The sequence below is a fragment of the Entelurus aequoreus genome, linkage group LG16 (assembly GCF_033978785.1).
Source record: "Entelurus aequoreus isolate RoL-2023_Sb linkage group LG16, RoL_Eaeq_v1.1, whole genome shotgun sequence".
Lineage (NCBI taxonomy): Eukaryota > Metazoa > Chordata > Actinopteri > Syngnathiformes > Syngnathidae > Entelurus > Entelurus aequoreus.
This window is the reverse complement of record NC_084746.1, coordinates 23,006,301-23,031,966: the sequence shown is the minus strand read 5'-3', so window position 1 is coordinate 23,031,966 and position 25,666 is coordinate 23,006,301. Positions and strand designations below refer to the sequence as shown.

Here is a 25,666-nt window from a genome sequence, read left to right as displayed (position 1 = left end):
AATTTTTTTACATCTTCAGGATCAAAACTGTAGCTGCCATTATTATGTGAAGTGATGTTTTCTAATTACCGTAATCTTATAAAAAACTTCAACGGGTACTCAAATCTCAATGTACTCAATAGTACAAAATGGTACGACGAGTCCTTATGATTTCTGCTGATATCATTTTAGTTTAATATTGGAATCAGCCTATACCTAAGACTCCAATATTAGTACCATATCATAAGTGAAACAATTGTTTAGGGACACCCTAGTTATTTTTCAATGCTGAAGATTGCGTAAATTATTTATTCATTATTTTGGAATATTTAAAAAAAATGCAATCACATCAATGTGCAGGCCACTTTGCTTCATTAAAATTCATTTTACATATTTCCCGGGGACGCAAATTTAGTGGAATGGCCATTATTTACTTATTAAAAGGTGAAAATTACCAGAAACAAACACAATAAAAATCCAGAAAGGGCACAGGGGACGTTAAAAAAACAATATTATATGATGAACAACAACCAGAATCTGCCCACAACAAAAACAGGGTGACTAAATAAATGCGGACTAATCATAAAAATAGCTGAACAGACATTATACATGTTTTATAAGACAGTAATTAATATTTCACAACAGGGACTTGGGAGCTGGTTCATTGGCCATCAGATGCGCACACACACACACACACACACACACACACACACACACACACGCACGCACGCACGCACACACACACACACACACACACACACTCACTCACTCACACACACACACGCACTGATATCCTTAGAATCAGCAGCTTTTATTGTGGATTTACAGTACACAGAATCACAACCAAAGTAATTTAAGGATATGTTTTGTTTACCTGTAAAACAGTGTTACTGCATCATTATATAATCTAACAACTTTTATGGATTTTATTACCATGACAGCATGTCACCCTTGAGGAGGAGCAATCGCATTCATTTAGATACACTTCTAATTTTGAGGTCTTTTTATTGCCAAATAGTGCATGTGCATGTGTGCGAGTGTTTATGAGGTGATGCATTATTAGATGCATTACAATTGGACAATCCTGAATCTATAGACAAATGTGTAAATATGGATTATTTAAATGTGTTAAACATGGAAAAGTAATACAGAAACTTCTAAAATGTGGAACTGACACAGACACACAAGGAGCAAAAACACAAGCAGGGGGTAACGAGAAGTTACCGTATTTTCCGGACCATAGGACGCACCGGATTATAAGGTGCACTGCCGATGAGCGGGTCTAGGCAGGTCTATTTTCATACAAAAGGCACACCGGATAATAGGGCGCATTAAAGGCCTACTGAAATGAATTTTTTTTATTTAAACGGGGATAGCAGATCCATTCTATGTGTCATACTTGATCATTTCGTGATATTGCCATATTTTTGCTGAAAGGATTTAGTAGAGAACATCGACGATAAAGTTTGCAACTTTTGGTCGCTGATAAAAAAAAGCCTTGCCTGTACCGGAAGTAGCGTGACTTCACAGGCTGAAAGGCTCCTCACATTTCCCCATTGTTTACACCAGCAGCGAGAGCGATTCGGACCGAGAAAGTGACGATTACCCCATTAATTTGAGCGAGGATGAAAGATTCGTGGATGAGGTACGTGAGAGTGAAGGACCAGAGTGCAGTGCAGGACGTATCTTTTTTCGCTCTGACCGTAACTTAGGTACAAGGGTTCATTGGATTCCACACTTTCTCCTTTTTCTATTGTGGATCACGGATTTGTATTTTAAACCACCTCGGATACTATATCCTCTTGAAAATGAGAGTCGAGAACGCGAAATGGACATTCACAGTGACTTTTATCTCCACGGCAATGGCGAAGCTCTTTAGCTACGGAGCTAACGTGATAGCACATCGGGCTTAAATGCAGATAGAAACAAAAGAAATAAACCCCTGACTGGAAGGATAGACAGAAAATCAACAATACTATTAAACCATGGACATGTAACTACACGGTTAATGCTTTCCAGGCTGGCGAAGCTTAACAATGCTGTTGCTAACGACGCCATTGAAGCTAACTTAGCAACGGGACCTCACAGAGCTATGCTAAAAACATTAGCTATCCACCTACGCCAGCCCTCATCTGCTCATCAACACCCGTGCTCACCTGCGTTCCAGCGATCGACGGAGCGAGAATCATAGATGCGGTCGGCGGCCCGGCCCGGAGACGGAGGAAGTCAAGGTGAGGTCGGCGGCTAGCGCGTCTGCTATCCATCTGAAAGTCCTCCTGGTTGTGTTGCTGTAGTCCGCCGCTAATACACCGATGCCACATACAACTTTCTTCTTTGCAGTCTTCATTGTTCATTAAACAAATTGCAAAATATTCACCAACACAGATGTCCAGAATACTGTGGAATTTTGAGATGAAAACAGAGCTTTTTGTATTGCATTCAATGGGGTCCAAATACTTCCGTTTCAACGATTGAGGTCACGCGCATACGTCATCATACATAGACGTTTTCAACCGGAAGTTTAGCGGGAAATTTAAAATTGCACTTTATAAGTTAACCCGGCCGTATTGGCATGCGTTGCAATGTTAAGATTTCATCATTGATATATAAACTATCAGACTGCGTGGTCAGTAGTAGTGGGTTTCAGTAGGCCTTTAAAGGGGTCATATTTTTTTTCTTTTTCTAAATGTGAAACACTTCCTTGTGGTCTACATAACATGTAATGGTGGTTTTTTGGTCAAAATGTTGCATAGATTATGTTTTACAGATCATCTTCAAGCCGCTTTCTGACAGTTGCTTCAGGATGCGTCGTTTTGTGGGCGGTCTTATTTACGTGGCTCACCTTCGACAGCGTCTTCTCCCCGTCATGTTTGCTGTAGCGGTGTAGCGTGCTAGGACGGGTGTGGAAGAAGTGTCAAAAGATGGAGCTAACTGTTTTAATGACATTCAGACTTTACTTCAATCAATAACAGAGCAGCATCTCCTCATCCGTGGCTCACTAGTGCAACAACGGCGGAAATGTGTCCCGTGAAAAACCGTCCGACTCTCTAATAACTAAAGTTCCTTGGGTGAATAATGTAAACTCACTACACCGGTATGTTTTAGCGCTTTCATAGCGAGTCTACTGACAGATGTAAGTTAGAACTTTACACTAATTTATATCAGAAATGCTCCATAACAAGAAGATAGAGGAAAAGAAGAAGCTTATCGACTGTGGCATCGGCACGGACTGCAATGGCGGACGTGCGCCAATTTTCAGGACTAATGCAGTTCCCCAAAACAGATCAGCAGGTACCAGAAGGTAAGAAAAGTTGGTTTTGCGTAATATTGCAAAACAAAACGGCAAATAATGTGTCCGCTAATGGGTGCCATTTTGCGGTCTCTATACACACACCATAATATTACTCGTACTTCTGACTACGGTAGCCGTAATGCGCTGACAATCCATCAAGTGGTGCGGCTTCAAAGTCATACTAAAACATTTTGAAAGATTTTTGAGCGTCGTGTAATATGTAACAATGTTCTATATTCTCAATATTCTCATATTGCAGCCTACATGTATCTCTTATGTGTGACTAACCTCTACTGGTCACACTTATCATTACACCAAATAAAGTTGCTTCTAGGTCGTTAAGCACAACCAGAATCATTCCGTACATTAGGTGCACCGGGTAATAAGGCGCACCGTCGATTTTTGAGAAAATGAAAGGATTTTAAGTGTGCCTTATAGTCCGAAAAATACGGCATATCAATGTTTGTGAGGTGCTCAAAAATTGTGTATACAAGATATCCAAATAATTACAGCGCGACCAAGTCAGTTACAAGTGCAGTGATCATTGTTAAGAAATACTTCCGAATCAGAATCAGCTTTATTGGGCAGGTATGTTGAAGAAACAAGGAATTTGACTTGATAGACTTTGCTCTTTTTGTTCAGCCCGTATCAGACCGAAACTGATCAAATATTTAACAAATGAATTATCCGCTTCTGTACGGAAAAGCGATTGCAGTAAATTACAAGAGGCATTTTGCACAAGGGGCACAGAATGACTCATGAAGTTAATCATTTTTGGTCAAAGGTACTTTGTGTATGTCCTCCCTCATCCTGATGATATTTGAACTTTTTGACCCTTACGGGTAAATCTAAATAATACATGTACAAACCCCGTTTCCATATGAGTTGGGAAATTGTGTTAGATGTAAATATAAACGGAATACAATGATTTGCAAATCCTTTTCAACCCATATTCAATTGAATGCACTACAAAGACAAGTTATTTGATGTTCAAACTCATAAACTTTATTTTTTTTTTGCAAATAATAATTAACTTAGAATTTCATGGCTGCAACACGTGCCAAAGTAGTTGGGAAAGGGCATGTTCACCACTGTGTTACATGGCCTTTCCTTTTAACAACACTCAGTAAACGTTTGGGAACTGAGGAGACACATTTTTTAAGCTTCTCAGGTGGAATTCTTTCCCATTCTTGCTTGATGTACAGCTTAAGTTGTTCAACAGTCCGGGGGTCTCCATTGTGGTATTTTAGGCTTCATAATGCGCCACACAGTTTCAATGGGAGACAGGTCTGGACTACAGGCAGGCCAGTCTAGTACCCGCACTCTTTTACTATGAAGCCACGTTGATGTAACACGTGGCTTGGCATTGTCTTGCTGAAATAAGCAGGGGCGTCCATGGTAACGTTGCTTGGATGGCAACATATGTTGCTCCAAAACCTGTATGTACCTTTCAGTATTAATGGCGCCTTTACAGATGTGTAAGTTACCCATGTATTGGGCACTAATACACCCCCATACCTTCACAGATGCTGGCTTTTACACTTTGCGCCTATAACAATCCGGATGGTTCTTTTCCTCTTTGGTCCGGAGGACACGACGTCCACAGTTTCCAAAAACAATTTGAATGTGGACTCGTCAGACCACAGAACACTTTTCCACTTTGCATCAGTCCATCTTAGATGAGCTCGGGCCCAGCGAAGCCGGTGGTGTTTCTGGGTGTTGTTGATAGATGGCTTTGGCTTTGCATAGTAGAGTTTGAACTTGCACTTACAGATGTAGCGACGAACTGTAGTTACTGACAGTGGTTTTCTGAAGTGTTCCTGAGCCCATGTGGTGATATCCTTTACACACTAATGTTGCTTTTTGATGCAGTACCACCTGAGGGATCGAATATCACGGGCATTCAATGTTACGTGCATTGATTTCTCCAGATTCTCTGAACCTTTTGATGATATTACAGACCTTACATGGTGAAATCCCTAAATTCCTTGCAATAGCTGGTTGATAAATGTTGTTCTTAAACTGTTCAACAATTTGCTCACGCATTTGTTCACAAAGTGGTGACCCTCGCCTCATTCTTGTTTGTGAATGACTGAGCATTTCATGGATGCTGCTTTTATACCCAATCATGGCACCCACCTGTTCTCAATTAGCCTGTTCACCTGTGTGATGTTCCAAATAAGTGTTTGATGAGCATTCCTCAACTTTCTCAGTCTTTTTTGCCACTTGTGCCAGCTTTTTTGAAACATGTTGCAGGCATCAAATTCCAAATGAGTTAATATTTGCAAAAAATAAGAAAGTTTCTCTGTTCGAACGTTAAATATTTTGTCTTTGCAGTCTATTCAATTGAATATAATTTGAAAAGAATTTGCAAATCATTGTATTCTGTTTTTATTTACGAGTTACACAACGTGCCAACTTCACTGGTTTTGGGTTTTGTTGGTTGATCACCCTGTCTTTAAAAACTAGTGGCGCCTCCATTTCCAACTTTCCACAATGTTCCTTGAATGCACCTTTGAGATGCAAAAGTGAAACTTAAACATAACTTTTTCCAATGCTGCCACAAATCGATTTATTCAATTTGGACCTTTCTTCTATCACCTCATCCTGTTCCCCAAATGTTGGTTCTGTATGTGAATGCATAAATGTGAGATTAGATGACGCTATGATGTCAGTGTTGAGTGAACAGTGAAGTGTTTTCCACTACCAGAGGGAATGAACCATTGTGTAGTTGTATGCCAGGTGAAGTTTGTGGCATAAGTCTTATGATTTGTTCAAATTATGTAGGAATTAAGCTGCTACAAGGTTTTCTTACAGTGAGTAAAACTTGAGAAGAGGTGGACGATGTAATGTAAAATAATTTTTGTAACTTACAACAAAATGTGTTCATACAGTAGCCTGCTCACATGAGTCAGATTACAGTTAGAAGTGAAAAGAACGTTAGATGGATAGGCTCCAGCCTGGTTTTTGTGCCAACAAAAAACTTTGTGCATGAGGCCCTTGGTGAGCTGCAACAGGTCAGTGTTGGTCTAAATTGTATCTTGTGGAGACGATAGAGAGACATAGATTGCTGGAACAGAGAGAGAGGCCCAGATTGAATATTAATTAAAAATGTTTCCCTGAAGAGAGAACCAGCGCTCAGTAATTAAAGCTTTTCAGACTCAACCTTTGTCCATTCCTATAATTATTCTAAGTACAGTGTGTGTGCGTGTGCGTGTTTGTGTGTATTGTACAGTATATGTTTTTCATAATAACAGTTTTCTGTGCTGATTTTCCACTTGGTTGAAAATGAAAAGTGAGAGTCAGAAAGTGCTTATGGCAGGAATCAAACCCACACCCTCTGTCATGAAAGGCAGAAAGCCTTTATGTACCATGACACTACCAGCAAGAGGGCTGTTTGAATTGTTGTATATTTATTGGTCGTGTGATGGGTGATGAGCCAAGAAGATGCCAACGAGGAATCGTCGAAACAAAAAGCTTTATTTGTTTCAGCAAGGATCAGACTGGAACTGCAGCTTCCAGCAGAAAGAGTATGGGTCGGATTACTCTTCTGCTGTCTTCTTGGATAACTGTCCTTAAATACCTTTTTACACAAAGACAGTTACTCTTTGTTGTTCTAGCCTTTCGGCCGGCCAGTTTGGACAACACCCAGTTTGTATGTGCACATGCAGACAACATCTGGGCGTTGTCACTTTGCTCAATGGAGTCGGGTGACCTCCATGAAGAACATTTAAATTATTGCAGACTTGACCTGCTGCATTCACTCCAAAGCAGAAGTGCTTGTGGAAGCTCAGAGCTGGAGAGAAAACACGGACATCAGCGTAGATTTATTTCTCAACTTACTTACGAAAAAGGGTGTACGGGTGTACGCTGGATTTTTGTGCAGAACTAAGCTTGTTACATGAGGCCCCAAATAGACACAACTCTAATACCTTTTCAACAAACAAGAAAAGTGAAATTCAACCTTTGTGGCAAGTGTAAAACTCCTTTCACACAAATAAAAAAGGACAAAACCCTGCAAGGTGTCAATTTTTTTTCAGGGATTTGGCAACCCTAATGGCATATCTAATGTTAATTAGCATCAAGCTTGCACGTTTTGAAAAGTGGAGCCTTAATTTGGAGTGCTTTCTATCAGGCATGCTTGCTTGGTTGGCATGGAAACGTACAACATTACCTAGAGACATTACAGCTTGCAGAGGTATTCCACAGGGTACACATTTAAAGGCCTACTGAAACCCACTACTACCGACCACGCAGTCTGATAGTTTATATATCAATGATGAAATCTTAACATTGCAACACATGCCAATACGGCCGAGTTAACTTATAAAGTGCAATTTTAAATTTCCCGGGAAACTTCCGGCTGAAAACGTCTAGGTATGATGACGTTTGCGCGTGACGTCAAGGGTTGAAGCGAAAGTATTCGGACACCATTGTATCCCAATACAAACAGCTCTGTTTTCATCGCAAAATTCCACAGTATTCTGGACATCTGTGTTGGTGAATCTTTTGCAATTTGTTCAATTAACAATGGAGACTGCAAAAAAGAAAGCTGTAGGTGGGACCGGTGTATTAGCGGCTGGCTACAGCAACACAACCAGGAGGACTTTGAGTTGGATAGCAGACGCGCTACTGTCCTCACCTTGACTTCCTCCGTCTCCGGGCCGCCGACCGCATCGATGATCGGGTGAAGTCCTTCGTCGCGCCGTCGATCGCTGGAACGCAGGTGAGCACGGGTGTTGATGAGCAGATGAGAGCTGGCGTAGGTGGAGAGCTAATGTTTTTAGCATAGCTCTGTCGAGGTCCCGTAGCTAAGTTAGCTTCAATGGCGTCGTTAGCAACAGCATTGCTAGGTTTCGCCAGGCGGTACAGCATTAACCGTGTGGTTACAGGTCCAGAGTTTGGTAGTATTGTTGATCTTCTGTCTATCCTTCCAGTCAGGGGCTTATTTCGTCTGTTTCTATATGCATTTAAGCACGATGCTATCAAGTTAGCTCCGTAGCTAAAGTGCTTCACCGATGTGTTGTCGTGGTGATAAAAGTCACTGTGAATGTCCATTTCGCATTCTCGTCTCTCATTTTCAAGAGGATATAGTATCCGAGGTGGTTTAAAATACAAATCTGTGATCCACAATAGAAAAAGGAGAGAGTGTGGAATCCAATGAGCCCTTGTACCTAAGTTACGGTCAGAGCGAAAAAAGATACGTCCTGCACTGCACTCTGGTCCTTCACTCTCACGTTCCTCATCCACGAATCTTTCATCCTGGCTCAAATGAATGGGGTAATCGTCGCTTTCTCGGTCCGAATCGCTCTCGCTGCTGGCGGCCATCATTGAAAACAAATGGGGAAATGTGAGGAGCCTTTCAACCTGTGACGTCACGCTACTTCCGGTACAGGCAAGGCTTTTTTTTATCAGCGACCAAAAGTTGCGAACTTTATCGTCGATGTTCTCTACTAAATCCTTTCAGCAAAAATATGGCAATATCGCAAAATGATCAAGTATGACACATAGAATGGATCTGCTATCCCCGTTTCAATAAAAAAATGTAATTTCAGTAGGCCTTTAAGTATCAGCAGATGGTTGAATTATTGCACAGTTTGGTTCACAGCTTTAGAACTGATGTCTTTTGTTTTAAAGTCTGCAGATTAAAGCTGTATTTTATTTTTTTTATTCATGTTCTTCCAACGTCTGCCAGATGGAAGCACTGAAAAATGCATGTCGTCGCCTATAAAGTTGCTCTTTGAGGCACAGCAGAGGGCTGAGCACACAACCCTGGGGGGTCTCTGTGCTCACTGCCCTATGTGCCTGATATCCTGGTGCCGAGTCTCACTCTGTGTGAGGAAGTCCAGCACACAGTTAAGCAGCAGCTTCTGTTCCAGTCTGCTCGGGGTGAGCAAGTTGAACACTGATCTGTCAATCAAAGTCAAACTCCAATCACTTGCAGTTATTTGAAAGAAACAAGCAAAGTATTTTCCATAATTACCTCATGCATTCTTATGCATGAGCTGGTCTACATTTTTAAGAATGCTGTAATCATTTTACACACACTGAACAATGAATGTGTGTAAAAGCACACACTATGTACATGTATGTCCACATTGAAGATATGAAAGCAATACAGTAATATTGATAAAGGATGTTTTGATGGATATGTCTGCTTGACATGAATACATAAAATGTTGACTTTATGTTTTATGATTACAAATACTTCATACAGTTATGTTTCATGCTCCTCATTTGTTTGCAAAATGCTGAAAACTAATTATTTGGCTTCAAATTTATAACACAGTTGTCTGACATGATTATGTTTCTGTCTCTCTCACACACACATGCCATATTCACGGCCCATGTATAATTCAATATTGTTATTATTATTATTGTTGATGTTGTTTTGATTATTATTGTTGTTGTTGTTGTTATTCTTGTTATTATAATTGTTATCAGTGATGTAATTATTACTATTAACATTGTTATTATAGTTACAATGACATTATTAATACTATGTTTGTTATTATAAGATAAGAATATTTATTGTCCTTGCACAAGCTTACAAAGTACACCAGTTCAACAAATTGTTGGGCACGGATTCTCTTGTCAGTGCAGAACAGGTAAATAATAAGATTATCATTAGAGTACTATTACTTTTAGTAATATTAGTATTGTTCTTATTCTTAATACCATTGTCTTTATTGCATGTATAATTGATATTATTTCCTTATAATATCATTGTTATGTCTCCTAATACCATTGTCTTTATTGTACTGTGTATATATAATTTATATTATTTACTTATAATATCACTGTTATTACTCTTAATACTATTATCTTTATTGTAGATATTATTATTGATAGTATTTATTACTTGTTATTTTTAGTATAGATACTATTATTGTTATGATTATTATTACTATTATACTATAATGTGTATCATATACTAATAATATTATTATTGATATCATCATTATTATAGATGATATTGGTATGATTATTATTTCAATGTTATAAATATTAATGTAGTTACTGTTATTATTAATAGTCTTACTGTTGTTATTATTAGACTTCTCATTGTCCGGTTCTGTTCTAACCATTAAAACTTTCAATGCTTAAATCTCTTGATCAACTTCAGATATATCCATTTATATCAGGTTTTCTATGTTTTTTTATGTTTTATGCCATTTTTGTCAACGGAAACATATTTTTTTGCTATGGCAAAAACACACACTATGCAATATCCCCCTCCCTCCCCCCATTTGACTCATAATAATTGTTTAAGCATTGACCATTTTAGATTTAAAAAAAAAAAAAAAAAGATTTTTGAAGACCTTTGGACCCTTTAGGGCAGTGGTCCCCAACCACCGGGCCGCGGCCCGTTACCGGTCTGCGGACCGATTGGTACCGGGCCGCACAAGAAATAAAAAAATTTTAAAAAAAATTTAATTTATTTTTTTATTAGATCAACATAAAAAACACAATATATACATTATATATCAATATAGATCAATACAGTCTGCAGGGATACAGTCCGTAAGCACACATGATTGTATTACTTTATGAAAAAATAAAAATAAAAATCCTCTCCCCCGTTGGTCCGTGGGACCAATTTTCAAGCGTTGACCAGTCCGCAGCTACAAAAAGGTTAGGGACCACTGCTTTAGGGTATACCGCATAAACGTGTTAAAAGTAAGTCCGATTTTTTTTTTTCCTTTCAACAAATAAATCTGTAGATCAACTTCAAGTCTATCCACTGATATTACTTTTTTGTTATTTTTTGTTATGTTTCTTTATGTTGTATACCCTTTTTGTCAAACAAAATCCTTTTTTGTATGACAAACAAAAATGATGCAAAATTTTCCCCACAAACTTCAGAAGTCAAATATTTGATTTGAAGTAGTTTGAGCCTTAAATAGGTCAATAATTCACAACAACATTGATTTTGATTCATAATGATTGTTTGACTTTTGACTGTTTTAGATGAACAAAAACGATATTTGAACACTTGGACCCTTGAGGGTTAATTTCATAAAAAGTGTTAAAAGTAAGTCATATATAATTTTTTTTACTTTTATCACTGAAATAGCTAGATCAACTTTAGATCTATCAGTTGATATTCATGTTTTGTTAATTTTGTATGGTTTTGTATGTTTCGTTCGCTTTTTGTAAAAGAAATGTCATGATCCGTTGCCCGGATCATGATTTGTTTAGTTTTTGACTCCCTCAGTTTCTGTTTTGAGCACCCCTGGGTTTGTGTTTTAGTTGCCATGGGTGCAAATTAGTCTCACCTGCCTCTGATTAGTGTTCGGGACGCTCACCTGCTCCTGGGCACTAATCAGAGAGCTACTTATTCCTGTTTTTTTCCACACTCAGTCTGGCTGTCTTGTTTGCAATGCAACAAGGTACGACGTCTACCTTCTTGACTCCTGAGCTAAGCTTCGCCGTTTGTTTGCCTGTTTTTATGCTAAGCTTTCTCGCTAGCTATTCCCATAGCTTCCTGTGCGATCGGCACGCTAGTTTTGTTGGTTTTGTATCCTGTATGATTTATGAGAATAAATCATTGTCTCACCTGCACCTTGCCTCCGGAGTTTCCGTCTGCATCCTGGGAGAACGATCCACGCGGTAAAATGAGACCCCGTCGTAACAAGAAACCCCCTTTTTTGTATGACATAAACAAAAAATATTCACTATATTCCCTTCTAAAAACTCAATAGTCAAATATTTGATGTGAAGTAGTTGGTTAGTGCATGTGCCTCACAATTCAAAGGTCCTGAGTAGTCCTGAGTTCAATCCCGGTCATTGATAAAACTTTCGGCGAATCAAAATTTATGACCAATAAAAACGCAATAAACGGGGACGGAAATTTGACCCGGCAAATATAAACAAAAGAAGATAATCGAGACAATAAAAAACGAGCAACCCGGGCGGTAGGTAAAAAAAAAAAATCAGCGTCCGGGTGACACGCGGGCTTCAGGAATTGTACGTCCTTTCTGATTTCAATGCGTAAAAAGGCACACAAAGTGCGGTAACGCCAACACTGCTTGACAGTATAACACAATAAGTCACACTTATATTCTGTAACGTTCACAGTTTTAGAAAAAGTGCAGAGGTAGAAATATTCTGAATAACCTCTCGTATACAATGTAAACATAAATAATGCCTCAAAACAAGTTAATTATATTTCAACAAAACACAGCAGACGAGCTCTCGCCCTGCACAGCTGTTTTGTGCTTTGTAGTGCTCTGCCCCTCCCTCACGAATGCTGCTGCGTTTTGTTTTTAACCCGTTCTTAACCCTGGACGTACACTACCGTTCAAAAGTTTTGGGTCACATTGAAATGTCCTTATTTTTGAAGGAAAAGCACTGTACTTTTCAATGAAGATAACTTTAAACTAGTCTTAACTTTAAGGAAATACACTATATACATTGCTAATGTGGTAAATGACTATTCTAGCTGCAAATGTCTGGTTTTTGGTGCAATATCTACACAGGTGTTTAGAGGCCCATTTCCAGCAACTATCACTCCAGTGTTCTAATGGTACAATGTGTTTGCTCATTGGCTCAGAAGGCTAATTGATGATTAGAAAACCCTTGTGCAATAATGTTCACACATCTGAAAACAGTTTAGCTCGTTACAGAAGCTACAAAACTGACCTTCCTTTGAGCAGATTGAGTTTCTGGAGCATCACATTTGTGGGGTCAATTAAACGCTCAAAATGGTCAGAAAAAGAGAACTTTCATCTGAAACTCGACAGTCTATTGTTGTTCTTAGAAATGAAGGCTTTTCCACAAAATTGTTTGGGTGACCCCAAACTTTTGAACGGTAGTGTACATTGAAAATTCATGCAACCCTAACTCAAAATGCCGGACATTTGAGGCATTTAACCCCGCCCGGACAGCCCCGCAAAAGAGGACATGTCCGGGGAAAAGAGGACGTATGGTCAGTCTAACATAAGAAGAAGAAGCCGAAGCCGGTTTGAGTGACGTCAAACGTGCATGTGCGTGAGATCACAGTAGTAAACAATTTGTGACTAGTTCGCTCTCAAAATGGTAGGGAAACAAAACACAGCAAAACGAAAATATGAAGAAGAACACAGGACATTTTTAACAGTGGGAGAGTTTATATATTTTTGTTGAACGTAATGGCAAGCCATTCTGCCTCATATGTCAGGCGTCATTAGCGCATTTCAAAGCTTCAAATCTTCAGCATCACAAGGAATCCCAGAAGTCCCACTAAGCGACATGCATAGTAACAGAAAACATATTATATTTTTGTTGTGGAATTGGTTGAACTGAGAGTTTGTGTGTGTGAGACAGTGCACACAATGTTAATTGTTGAAAATAATTGCCCTGTGGTCTTAGTACTGTAGGATTCATGTTGGTGTGTGACATTTACAATCAATCTGGCTGAGCAGAGGTGTGTGTGTGTGTGTGTGTGTGTGTGTGTGTGTGTGTGTGTGTGTGTGTGTGTGTGTGTGTGTGTGTGTGTGTGTGTGTGTGTGTGTGTGTGTGTGTGTGTGTGTGTGTGTGTGTGTGTGTGTGTGTGTGTGTGCGTGCGTGCGTGCGTGCGTGCGTGCGTGTGTGTGTGTGTGTGTGTGTGTGTGTGTGTGTGTGTGTGTGGGCGCGTGTTGAAGGGATGGGGTGATGTTCATGTATGCCCATGTGTAGGATGTGGCTCTTTGCAGTAACACAGTAAAAAAAATGGCTTAGTCTCTGAATGGTTGGCCACCCCTGATCTACACTCCGTATTATCATCAAAAGGTTCAGAGAATCTGAAAAAATCACTGCACGTACAGCAAGGCTGAAAACCAACATAGAATGCCCGTGACCTTCGATCCCTCAGGCGGTACTGCATCAAAAAGCGACATCAGTATGTAAAGGCTATCACCACATGGGCTCAGGAACACTTCAGAAAATCACTGTCAGTAACTACAGTTGGTCGCTACATCTGTAAGTGCAAGTTAAAACTCTACTATGCAAAGCCAAAGCCATTTATCAACAACACCCAGAAACGCCGCCGGCTTCACTGGGCTCGAGCTCATCTAAGATGGACTGATGCAAAGTGGAAAAGTGAGTCCACATTTCAAATTGTTTTTGGAAACTGTGGATGTTGTGTCCTCCAGAACAAAGAGGAAAAGAACCATCCAGATTGTTATAGGCGCAAAGTTCAAAAGCCAGCATCTGTGATGGTATGGGGGTGTATTAGTGCCCATGGCATGGGTAACTTACACATCTGTGAAAGCACCGTTAATGCTGAAGTGTACATACAGGTTTTGGAGCAACATATGTTGCCATCCAAGCAACGTTACCATGGACGCCCCTGCTTATTTCAGCAAGACAATGCCAAGCCACGTGTTACATCAACGTGGCTTCATGGTTAAAGAATGCGGGTACTAGACTGGCCTGCCTGTAGTCCAGACCTGTCTCCCATTGAAAATGTGTGGCGCATTATGAAGCCTAAAATACCACAACAGAGACCCCAGACTGTTGAACAACTTAAGCTGTACATCAAGCAAGAATGGGAAAGAATTCCACCTGAAAAGCTTAAAAAATGTGTCTCCTCAGTTCCCAAATGTTTACTGAGTGTTGTTAAAAGGAAAGGCCATGTAACACAGTGGTAAAAATGCCCCTGTGCCAACTTTTTTGCAATGTGTTGCTGCCATTAAATTCTAAGTTAATGATTATTTGCAAAAAAAAAACAAGTTTCTCAGTTTGAGCATTAGATATCTTGTCTTTGCAGTCTATTCAATTGAATATACGTTGAAAATGATTGCAAATCATTGTATTCCGTTTATATTTACGAATTACACAACGTGCCAACTTCACTGGTTTTGGGATTTGTAGTTTTAGACACAAAAATTAGTTTGAATTTGCATGTTTGCACATATTTGCAACGTTTGTTTTAACGTAAATGATTGCATAAACTTGCAGTCTTGTACTTACAACGTCCTGCAAAAGCCAAATGTTTGTATGTGGCTCAAATGTGTCAAACGCACGTGTGTGTGCACGTGCAATATATTATACGTAACCACATCCACAGAATGTCACTACCAGCTCACTAACATGTTTTTTATTGCATACAAGTTGTTGGCAGGTCTTGATTTCCAAAGCAACTATGCGTCCAATATGAACATATGGTACTTTATGGTACTCTGGTGCTATCTAGTGGTTGAGGGGTCGAATTACACCTCTAATTGGATTTGCACGCATTCCAAAGGGAAAGACTTAAGATTAATTTGGTTTTCATGAAAAAAGCCTTATAGAATAACAGGTTTACAGTATATCAAACAATGGCCATTATAAAGAGAGTCACTAGGTGACAAAAGGGTCCTTAGGCCTTAATCATGGTCTAAATCAGGGGTATCAAACGTACGGCCCGAGGGCCGGATCAGGTCTGCGAACAGGTTTTATCCGGCCCACGGGATGAGTTTGCTAAGTATAAAAATCAATCTGAAATGTTTGAATAAAAGAAACTGCTGTTCTAAATGTGTCCACTAGATGTCACAATAGCAATTATTTGTATCTTTGTAGATGATGGTACTTATGTACAAAATAAATCACATGGTGTTCATCAAACTACATAGATAACATCCTGTAATTTGATTTTGATATAATTGTTTTATCTTGATAGATTGAAAATTAACACCATTGAGTTGACTGATGAACATTATCCCATCATTTATTCAGAAAATATAAATTACGACAAATAAAGATAGAATAACCGCAACATGTAAGTGTAAAAAAACAACAACATTATGATTTGTACATTTTCAGAATGTGCTTGTTGTATTTTTAAACAAAGAAAACAATCTGAAGTTGACTTTATTTTTAAGTTATCGTGCCGTGATTTTACCAGTCCGGCCCACTTGGGAGTAGATTTTTCTACAGGTGGCCCCCGATCTAAAATTAGTTTGACACCCCTGGTCTAAATGTATAGCGCATGCTAAAAAAAAAACGAACAATGCAAATTTGGAAGTTAATCCCTTTCCAACTCCTGTGGCCATATTTCATTTAAAATGAACATTCTGTTGCATGATGTCATCTTTAAAGGCGGGGAGAAAAAAACACCCAAAAAGGTCCTTTCTGACATTCTTCAGGACTCTCTTTGAAAAAATAATAGAAAGACGTAAAATAATGCATCAATTAGTACATACATGCACGTAATGAAGACAATAATAAAGAGTGAACGAGCAAATGACAGTGCAACATGAGTAAAATGTCAGTGTTTGTTTGTGATGCGGCTCTTTAAGTACAATTGTAAAGATATGAGATATTAATCACATTCTGCTGTGGGGTCCAAGTTCACGTCTTGTTTGTGTCTGCAGGTCCATGTGGGAACATCCCATCAAGAGCAGAGGATTGTGGGATACCTGACATGCACACACCTCCACGCCATAGAAGGTACAACTGTGAAAAAGTGTGTGTGGGTGTTTGTGTGGGTGTTTGTGCGTGCGTGTGTGCATGCATGTGTGTGTGTGTGTGTGTGATGGGATTTGTTCATCCTCCAGCAGTTGCCATGGTGACCGTCTCACGCCGCCTGTGGCGTCACTGAGCTATTTAAAGATCTGGTCAATTGCGCCCTCATTTATTTTGCCTGAGACATGTCTCCCACCCTTGCTGCTTCTTGCGGCTCCTCCCACGCTTGTCACAGGCCTAAACATAGCCACGCAGGGCCTCCTAAATATAGAGCCAACATGGGGGGAGGACAATGAATGAGGCTAAAGTAGGGATGTTAACAATTAATCGATTTTCGATTAATTGCCGTTAAGAAATTACCCGATTAAAATTAACGATTTCAATTAATTGACAATTCCGTTCTGTCACGGTCGGTGCGGTGGTTTTCTGTGTGAAGGTAATGCTGAGTTTATACCTCGCTAGTCCACACGAGGGAGTTGTTGCTTATTGTACTTTTTCCAAGCAGCAACACCATCACGTGACCAGCCCTACATGTCCGCTGTACACATGAGAGTCCACATGCGAGAGAAGAAAAACAAACATGAAGCGACGCAAGAGAAGTGCTGTGTGGGAACATTTCACCCTAAAAGAGGACGATGCAACGTGCAAAATATGTAAGGCTGTTTTGAAGTACAACAATTCAACCAGTTCGTTAAATTACCACCTAAAAAGTTTACATGCCGCTGTGCTTGGAGGAGAGAGTGGAGGCGGAGCACGGCCAGGCCAGCCCTCCGTCGCCGAAGCGTTTTCCAAAAGAAAAGCGGTGTGTGATGACGCACGGGCAGAGGGCATCACCCAGAGGATTTGCAACATGGTTGAAAAGGATATGCTGCCTATAAGCATTGTGGATGGCAAGGGGTTTCGTGAGTTGATGAACTATTGTGAGCCAGACTACCAAATCCCTTCTCGAGAAACAATAACAACCCGCATAGAGGCTCGCTACAAAAGAAAGAAAGCCGAGCTGAAAGCACGACTGGCCAACACGCATGTAGCAATAACCACTGACTGTTGGACGTCAAATACAACAGAGAGCTATATCACCGTCACTTGCCACTACATGGAGGAGGGATTCAATTAATGTTGCAGCTTGCAGGCTGCTAGCCTTCTAATAGTTTGTGAGACAGACTAAGATGTGCATTGTGCATGTTGTGCACTTGATGTTACTTTATTTTTCTTGTCTTTACAGTAGTGAGTGAGTGACATGTTTTTTCACTTCAGTTCTTGTCAGCCTCACCTGAGTCCAAAGGTGAAGTTCTGCAGCAGACTGCAACAGCCAACAGGCTTACTTATTTGCTGCCTGCTGTTACAATTTTCAGGGATGTCTTCCTTGTATTTTTTCAAGTTGACAGATAGGCATTAGGCACCTTTCCCAGTTCAAGAGGGATTATATAAAATAAAGCTAGCTATTATGGCTGCTGCCACTACCAAGTCTTGCATGTGTGACAAGACTAAAGTGCACTTTATATTATATTCCTCATGTTACAAAGATGACTTACTTTTGTATCAAATAAACATTTGATTAGGGAATACAATGTCCTTTGTATTTTATACCAGCAAAATTTTGATTTTGATTTTGTACCTTATTGAGGGGAAATCTCAGATGGGGGGAAAACGCCGCTTTATCAACTAATCGATGATCGATCGATAAGGTTATCAACTATCAATTAATGAAATAATCGATAATTTGCATCCCTAGGCTAAAGCGGGTAAGCGGGGAGGAAAATATGTCATCTGTAAGAAAGCTGAGTTCAACATGGAATGTGAGCATCGAATAATTTCTATAAAAATGCTCTGTTTATGTCCACATGTGTTGTTAACGTCATCATTATCACTGACATAGGGTTGTACGGTATATCGGTATTAGTATAGTACTGCGATACTAATTAATCATATTCTGTACTATACCCCCTCTAAAAAATTCCCCCAACCCCCCGCACCCCTGTCGTCGTGTCATCAATGGTTGTAATTGGGGGTTAAATCACCAAAAATGATTCTAAACATGCTTCACTACACACCGTAGCTCTCCGGTGTCACAATGTAAACAAACGCCATGGGTGGATCTACACCTGACATCCACTGTGTGGAAGTCGCTTCCTAGCAGTTCCACTAAAGACACGGCACAAGAGCCAAGCGTGCAGTTTTGACAAAGGTTTTAATCATCCAATTGTTTTAACAAAGTTGTTCTCCCCCAGACTTTTCAGTCACGTCCGTATCCTCTTTTCCCTCCTGCTCCCGGCCGCTTACTGTTAAAGACAACAGATGATTAGATTAACACGTACCACCTGTGAAATCTAGTCACCTGCCAGCTGTGTCTCGCCGTCAGCACATGCCCCGCCCCTGCCCGATGGTGCTCGTCCTCAGCACCATGGACAGCGGCGGTGACTTTTGCTTCTGCAGGCAGCGCTGACTACCCCTCCCCCCACACACTGTAATGATACCAAGTAGAGGAGCGTATCTCGTCGATGCTACTATGATTACATCGATATTTTTTAGCATCACAAAATCTTTTTTAGTTTTTTAGTGATTTATATTATGTTTATAAACTCAGTAAATATGTCCCTGGACACATGAGGACTTAAATAATGACCATTGTATGATCCTGTAACGACTTGGTATCGGATTGATACCCAAATTTGTGGTATCATCCAAAACTAATGTAAAGTATCAAACAACAGAAGATTAAGTGATTACTACATTTTAACAGAAGTGTAGATAGAATATGTTAAAAGAGAAAGTAAGCAGATATTAACAGTAAATGAACAAGTAGATTAATAATTAATTTTCTACTGCTTGTCCTTTACAATTTGGACAACGTAATAGAATGATAAATTACACAATATGTTACTGCATACGTCAGCAGCTAAATTAGGAGCCTTTGTTTGTTTCCTTACTAACAAAAGACAAGTTGTCTTATATGTTCACTATTATATTTAAGGACAAACCTGCAATAAGAAACAAATGTTTAATGTACCGTAACATGTGTTGTTAAAATGAAGCCAATAATGCAATTTTTTGTGGTCCCCTTTATTTAGAAAAGTATCAAAGGATTGAAATACAAAATATTGGTATCGGAACAACACTAATACACATACATATACATTCATATATACACTACCGTTCAAAAGTTTGGGGTCACATTGAAATGTCCTTATTTTTGAAGGAAAAGCACTGTACTTTTCTATGAAGATAACTTTAAACTAGTCTTAACTTTAAAGAAGTACACTCTATACATTGCTAATGTGGTAAATGACTATTCTAGCTGCAAATGTCTGGTTTTTGGTGCAATATCTACATAGGTGTATAGAGGCCCATTTCCAGCAACTATCACTCCAGTGTTCTAATGGTACAATGTGTTTGCTCATTGGCTCAGAAGGCTAATTGACGATTAGAAAACCCTTGTGCAATCATGTTCACACATCTGAAAACAGTTTAGCTCGTTACAGAAGCTACAAAACTGACCTTCCTTTGAGCAGATTGAGTTTCTGGAGCATCACATTTGTGGGGTCAATTAAACGCTCAAAATGGCCAGAAAAAGAGAACTTTCATCTGAAACTCGACAGTCTGTTCTTGTTCTTAGAAATGAAGGCTATTCCACAAAATTGTTTGGGTGACCCCAAACTTTTGAACGGTAGTGTATATATATATATATATATATATATATATATATATATATATATATATATATATATATATATATATATATATATATATATATATATATATATATATATAAATAGTAAATAGTTTATACAGGGGCGAGCAAGTATACCAAGCAAGAGGTACACAGTAAAGCGGGGCTGTGACTCCTCCCCCTTGACCCAAAGTAAAACAAACAGAAGTAAAATAAACAATTGGTAACCTCACTTAAAATGCTGCATCAGACGCCGCACATTGATATAGTTCTGTGAAAATGATTGTCTTTTGTGCAAATTTAAAGAAAGTGAACAGTGGAAATGACAAATAAGATAGTTGATACATAGAAAAGTTTTTATTTATGCTTTATTTTGTTTTTTGTTAAATTCTAGATGGGCTTTGACTCAAAGTTTAATCACTTTGTAGATACACTGAGATGAGGTCTAAGTTCATTGTGTCCTTCATGATGTTTTTGAAACTGAACCAATTTTTTCCTCAGAATGTTCAACTAACTTGAAGTGTTTTGTCAAGAGGATCATTTGTAACATGTACATTTTTAGAATGTGCCTGTCCTACTGTGGACCGAAGTAAAAAAGACAACAAAAAAACCAATCTGAAGTTGTCGTAGTTGTATTTTGAACCCCCAGTTGATCCTGATGCTGCGTCATCCGTAGGTGAATGTGGAGATAGTGTCAAAGTGCTTTGAGTACCTTAAAGCTAGGAAAGCGCTTTACAAGTATAATCCATCTACCATTTAATCCATTTCAGGACAAGAGGACAAGAAATAGCTCGGCATGCTACACTACACACCATAGTAAGGCTGCAGCTAACGATTATTTTTCCGTCGATTAATCTATAGATTATTTTTTTCGATTAATCGGTTAATCTATAGATTATTTTTTCGATTCATCTATAGATTATTTTTCCTTTTACCGATTATTTTTTTATTTAAAATGAAGATGAAAAAATAAATGTAGGCCTGTTTTTTCAAAAGGCATGGCTTTTATTTACAAAAAAAAAGAAGTATGGCCACTCAGTCAACATTGACAACAACATGACAAAATATTCTGTAACAATGTAAACATTTAAAACTTTTAACATTTAACAAAATTAAAAGTAGCTTATTTGCTTTTTAATGTGCAAATATAAAAGTAAACATCCAGTGCAAATCTTAATATTCTGCAATAGTATAAGCATTTCAAAAGTAAAAGTATTGCTTATTTTGCTTTAAAATGTGCAAAAATAAAGATAAACATCCAATACAAAAAAGTGCAAAACTAAATATTCTGTAACAACAGTGTAAACATTTCAACAAAAGTGAAAGTATTGCTTATTTGCTAAAATGTGCAAAAATAAAGATAAACATCCAATACAAAAAAGTACCAATCTAAATATTCTGGAGCACTGTAAACATTAAGTATTGCTTTTAAAATGTGCAAAATAAACACCCAGTCCAACACAGTACACAATAACCAATTATACTCATTCCAGTGAGTGACTAACAGTTGTAATGAAGAAAGGTTAGCATGTCTACATGCTCTGGTTCTTTTCTTGTTTACAATATTCCCACAGCTGAAAATAGGCGCTCAGAAGGGGTCGATGTGGCTGGAACTGAGAGGTAATTAGCCTTCACCTCAAGCCAGGACTGCGAGTGAGCTGAGCTCCAGTTTATACTTCTAGAAGGTCAACGGGCTCATAGTGATGTTACTAGTAGTTGACTGGGAGGTGTTTATTATCATTTGGGGAGAGTCCGCTGCCTGATGCTCACCTGCTAAACACCTATCTGCTCCACGCTGAAGCGCTGACTACATGCGCTCTGAATACACACTGCTGATTGGCTGATAACGCTTTGTATAACGCTTTGTGTGTACCAATCAGATGGTTGTGTGGGTGGGACAATGCTGCGTGCTGAGACAGAGGTAGCCGCAGAAGGAGCAAAGCAGCTTGTTAACACTTTAGCAGCTAAAGTTAGCTTTAGCTTAGAAACTCGTTCGGTACACCCCCGTACCGAAACGGTTCAATACAAAACACGTACCGTTACACCCCTAGCAGATACAAATGACACATTCATGTTTTTGTGTAATGATGACAACGTATGCTCGCGCGGACGATTGACTAGTTAATGGTTTTCTTTTCAAATGTTCGTTCATAGCCGTTGTGCTGCTATGATAGGCCATTTCCGCTCGACACAGTGTGCATACAACAACATTATTAGGCCGTGTATTGAAATACTCCCACACTTTTGACCACTTTTGGCGTGATTTTTTCCCCCTCGCTCGCACAGTCTGCTTTGCGCTCCGCCATGACGGTAGTGTGACGTAAATATGCGACGCGTCGACGCACAAAAACGGCGTCGACGTATTTACGTAACCGATGACGTCGACTATGTCGACGCGTCGTTTCAGCCTTACACCATAGGAGGATAGAAAAAGCTATAATAACCGCTACGGGTGGGCAGACCGATACAAATATTGACAGTAACGATACCAAGTTTAGTATCAGTATATGGTCGAGACTAGAGATGTCCGATAATGGCTTTTTTGCCGATATACGATATTCCGATATTGTCCAACTCTTAATTACCGATTTTGATATCAACCGATACCGATATATACGGTTGTGGAATTAACACATTATTATGCCTAATTTTGTTGTGATGCCCCGCTGGATGCATTAAACAATGTAACTTTACCATGAATTGATTAACGTGGACCCCGACTTAAACAAGTTGAAAAACTTATTCGGGTGTTACCATTTAGTGGTCAACTGTACGAAATATGTACTGTACTGTGCAATCTACTAATACAAGTTTCAATCAATCAGTCAAAAACGAGGTTTTCCAAAATAAGAGAACAACTTCAACTCCAGTTATGGAAAAAAGTGCCAACATGGCACTGCCATATTTATTATTGCAGTCACAAAGTGCATAATTTTTTTTAACATGCCTCAAAACAGCAGTTTGGAATTTGGGACATGCTCTCCCTGAGATAATCCTAATACCCACTACAACTATGGGAAATACTATACTTTGACTTTCACAAAGTGCATTATTTTTTTTAAATTTTTAAACTTGCCTCAAAACAACAGCTACAAAAACAATGAAGGCACACAGCTTCAGTCCAGAGTATACTAGAGCATACTTGCCAACCTTGAGACCTCCGAATTCGGGAGATGGGGGGGGTTTGAGGTTGGGGTTGGGGTTGGGGGGTGGCGGGGTTTGGTGGTAGCAGGGGTGTATATTGTAGCGTCCCGGAAGAGTTAGTGCTGCAAGGGGTTCTGGGTATTTGTTCTGTTGTTTTTATGTTGTGTTACGGTGCGGATGTTCTCCCGAAATGTGTTTGTCATTCTTGTTTGGTGTGGGTTCACAGTGTGGCGCATATTTGTAACAGTGTTAAAGTTGTTTATACGGTCACCCTCAGTGTGACCTGTATGGCTGTTGACCAAGTATGCCTTGCATTCACTTATGTGTGTGTAAAAGCCGCATATATTATGTGACTAGGCCGGCACGCTGTTTGATGGAGGAAAAGCGGACGTGACGACAGGTTGTAGAGGACGCTAAAGGCAGTGCCTTTAAGGCAGTGGTCCCCAACCTTTTTGTAGCTGGGGACCGGTCAACGCTTGAAAATTTGTCCCACGGACCGGGGTGGAGGGATTTTTTTTTAATTTTTTTTTTCCATAAAGAAATACAATCATGTGTGCTTACGGACTGTATCCCTGCAGACTGTATTGATCTATTTTGATATATATTGTATAAATTGTGTTTTTTATGTTGATTTAATAAAACATTTTTTATTTTTTTATTTTTTTTTATTATTTCTTGCGCGGCCCGGTTGGTTGGGTACCAGTGCTTTAAGGCACGCCCCCAATATTGTTGTCTGGGTGGAAATCAGGAGAAATTCGGGAGAATGATTGCCCCGGGAGATTTTCGGGAATTCGGGAGTCTCCCGTGAAAATCGGCACGGTAGGCAAGTATGCCCTACGTCCGTGTTTTACCGGATGTGTACCGTTCTGTACAGCAGCATTTTAAAAAGTAATTAATTTTACTTTTTGAAACCGATACCGATAATTTCCGATATTACATTTTAAAGCATTTATCGGCCGATATTACCGGACATCTCTAGTCGAGACTACACTGATTAGATCAATATTTTTTGTTATCACAAAATTGTTGTTTTTTGGTCGTTTTTTTCAAGAAAATCAGAGCCAATAGTATTTATTGTTTATGTTTATTTATGTTGCCGTATTGACTTTATTTTGCTCAAAATAGTGTATGTAATAAAAAGAAATGAGGAAATAATTGATATCGTAATGTAGATTTTAGGCCGAATCGCCCATCCCTAACACTGTTATGACATCACAAAGTTGTGTCTGCTCCCAGGTGACGCCGCTGTGAGATGTGAGCAGCTGGATTGGTTGCTCCGATGGGGAGAGGAGTTTCGCCAAGCTTCGTCACAACTCACGGAAGGACAGAAAGCGCTAGAAGACCTCGTGGCCTTTGACGTCCTTCTGGGAGACCTCAACTTCGACAATTGCTCTTCAGGTATGATCAGACAACAAATCATCATATGTTTGTCTCAACTTCGAACCACACTTTTATTTATAAGAAATTGATGGACATGAGGACGACAGAGAAAACATCTAAAGCTTATGTAAATATTTTTGACAAATGGGAGACGTGTTATCCAAAGACGAGCAGTTCACATATCCTCCAGCTTTTTGTAAGGTTTGTAACAATCCAGGAAGAAGTGACGTCACAAGCATAAGTGCCATTAAGGGGCCCAGAATTGTGTTTTTATTTTTGTTTAGGGATGATATGATATGATATGTTATCAGGGGTCCTCACAGTCAGAGTGGGTAGCTGACTGGTCAGTCACAGTCACTAGTTGCTAAGGAACATGGCTTCCAGCCTTGGTTATGTATGTGGGGTGGGCGTAAATATATCCATAGTATCCATTAGTGCAGACCTGGGCAAATTAAGGCCCGGGGGCCGCTTTTAGCCCGTTAAGCTTTTCAATCTGGCCTGCCGGACATTCCCAAATAGCTTTTTTTAGATCTTTAATATGGAAACTGTAGCTGCCATTATGATGTGCAGTGATGTTTTCAAATTACCATAACTCTTGAACTATACAAAGTATTTCAATGGTTGGAATTTGCGCTTTTGCATGATATACTAGTTGTTATGGTAATCTAATTAGTTACTATGGTAATCTAAGTCAGTGGTCCCCAACCACGGGCCGCTGCCCGGTATCGGTCCGTGGATCGATTGGTACCGGGCCGCACAAGAAATAAAAAAAAATAAAAAATAAAAATATTTTT

At 39.3% G+C, this 25,666-nt stretch overlaps 1 protein-coding gene across 4 annotated transcripts in view; it reads left to right on the top strand.

Moving 5' to 3' along the window:
- smpd3 (sphingomyelin phosphodiesterase 3) overlaps nucleotides 1–25,666 on the top strand; it is a 118,364-nt gene that overhangs the window by 59,985 nt on the left and 32,713 nt on the right. For all 4 annotated transcript variants that reach the window (XR_009821321.1, XM_062022415.1, XM_062022414.1 and 1 more), the window contains 2 exons: nucleotides 16,588–16,663; nucleotides 24,729–24,890. Coding sequence is in view for 3 of the 4 variants with exons in the window: in XM_062022415.1 (XP_061878399.1) it covers nucleotides 16,588–16,663; nucleotides 24,729–24,890 (238 nt within the window). In the remaining variant the exon portion in view is untranslated. The remainder of the gene's footprint in view (nucleotides 1–16,587; nucleotides 16,664–24,728; nucleotides 24,891–25,666) is intronic.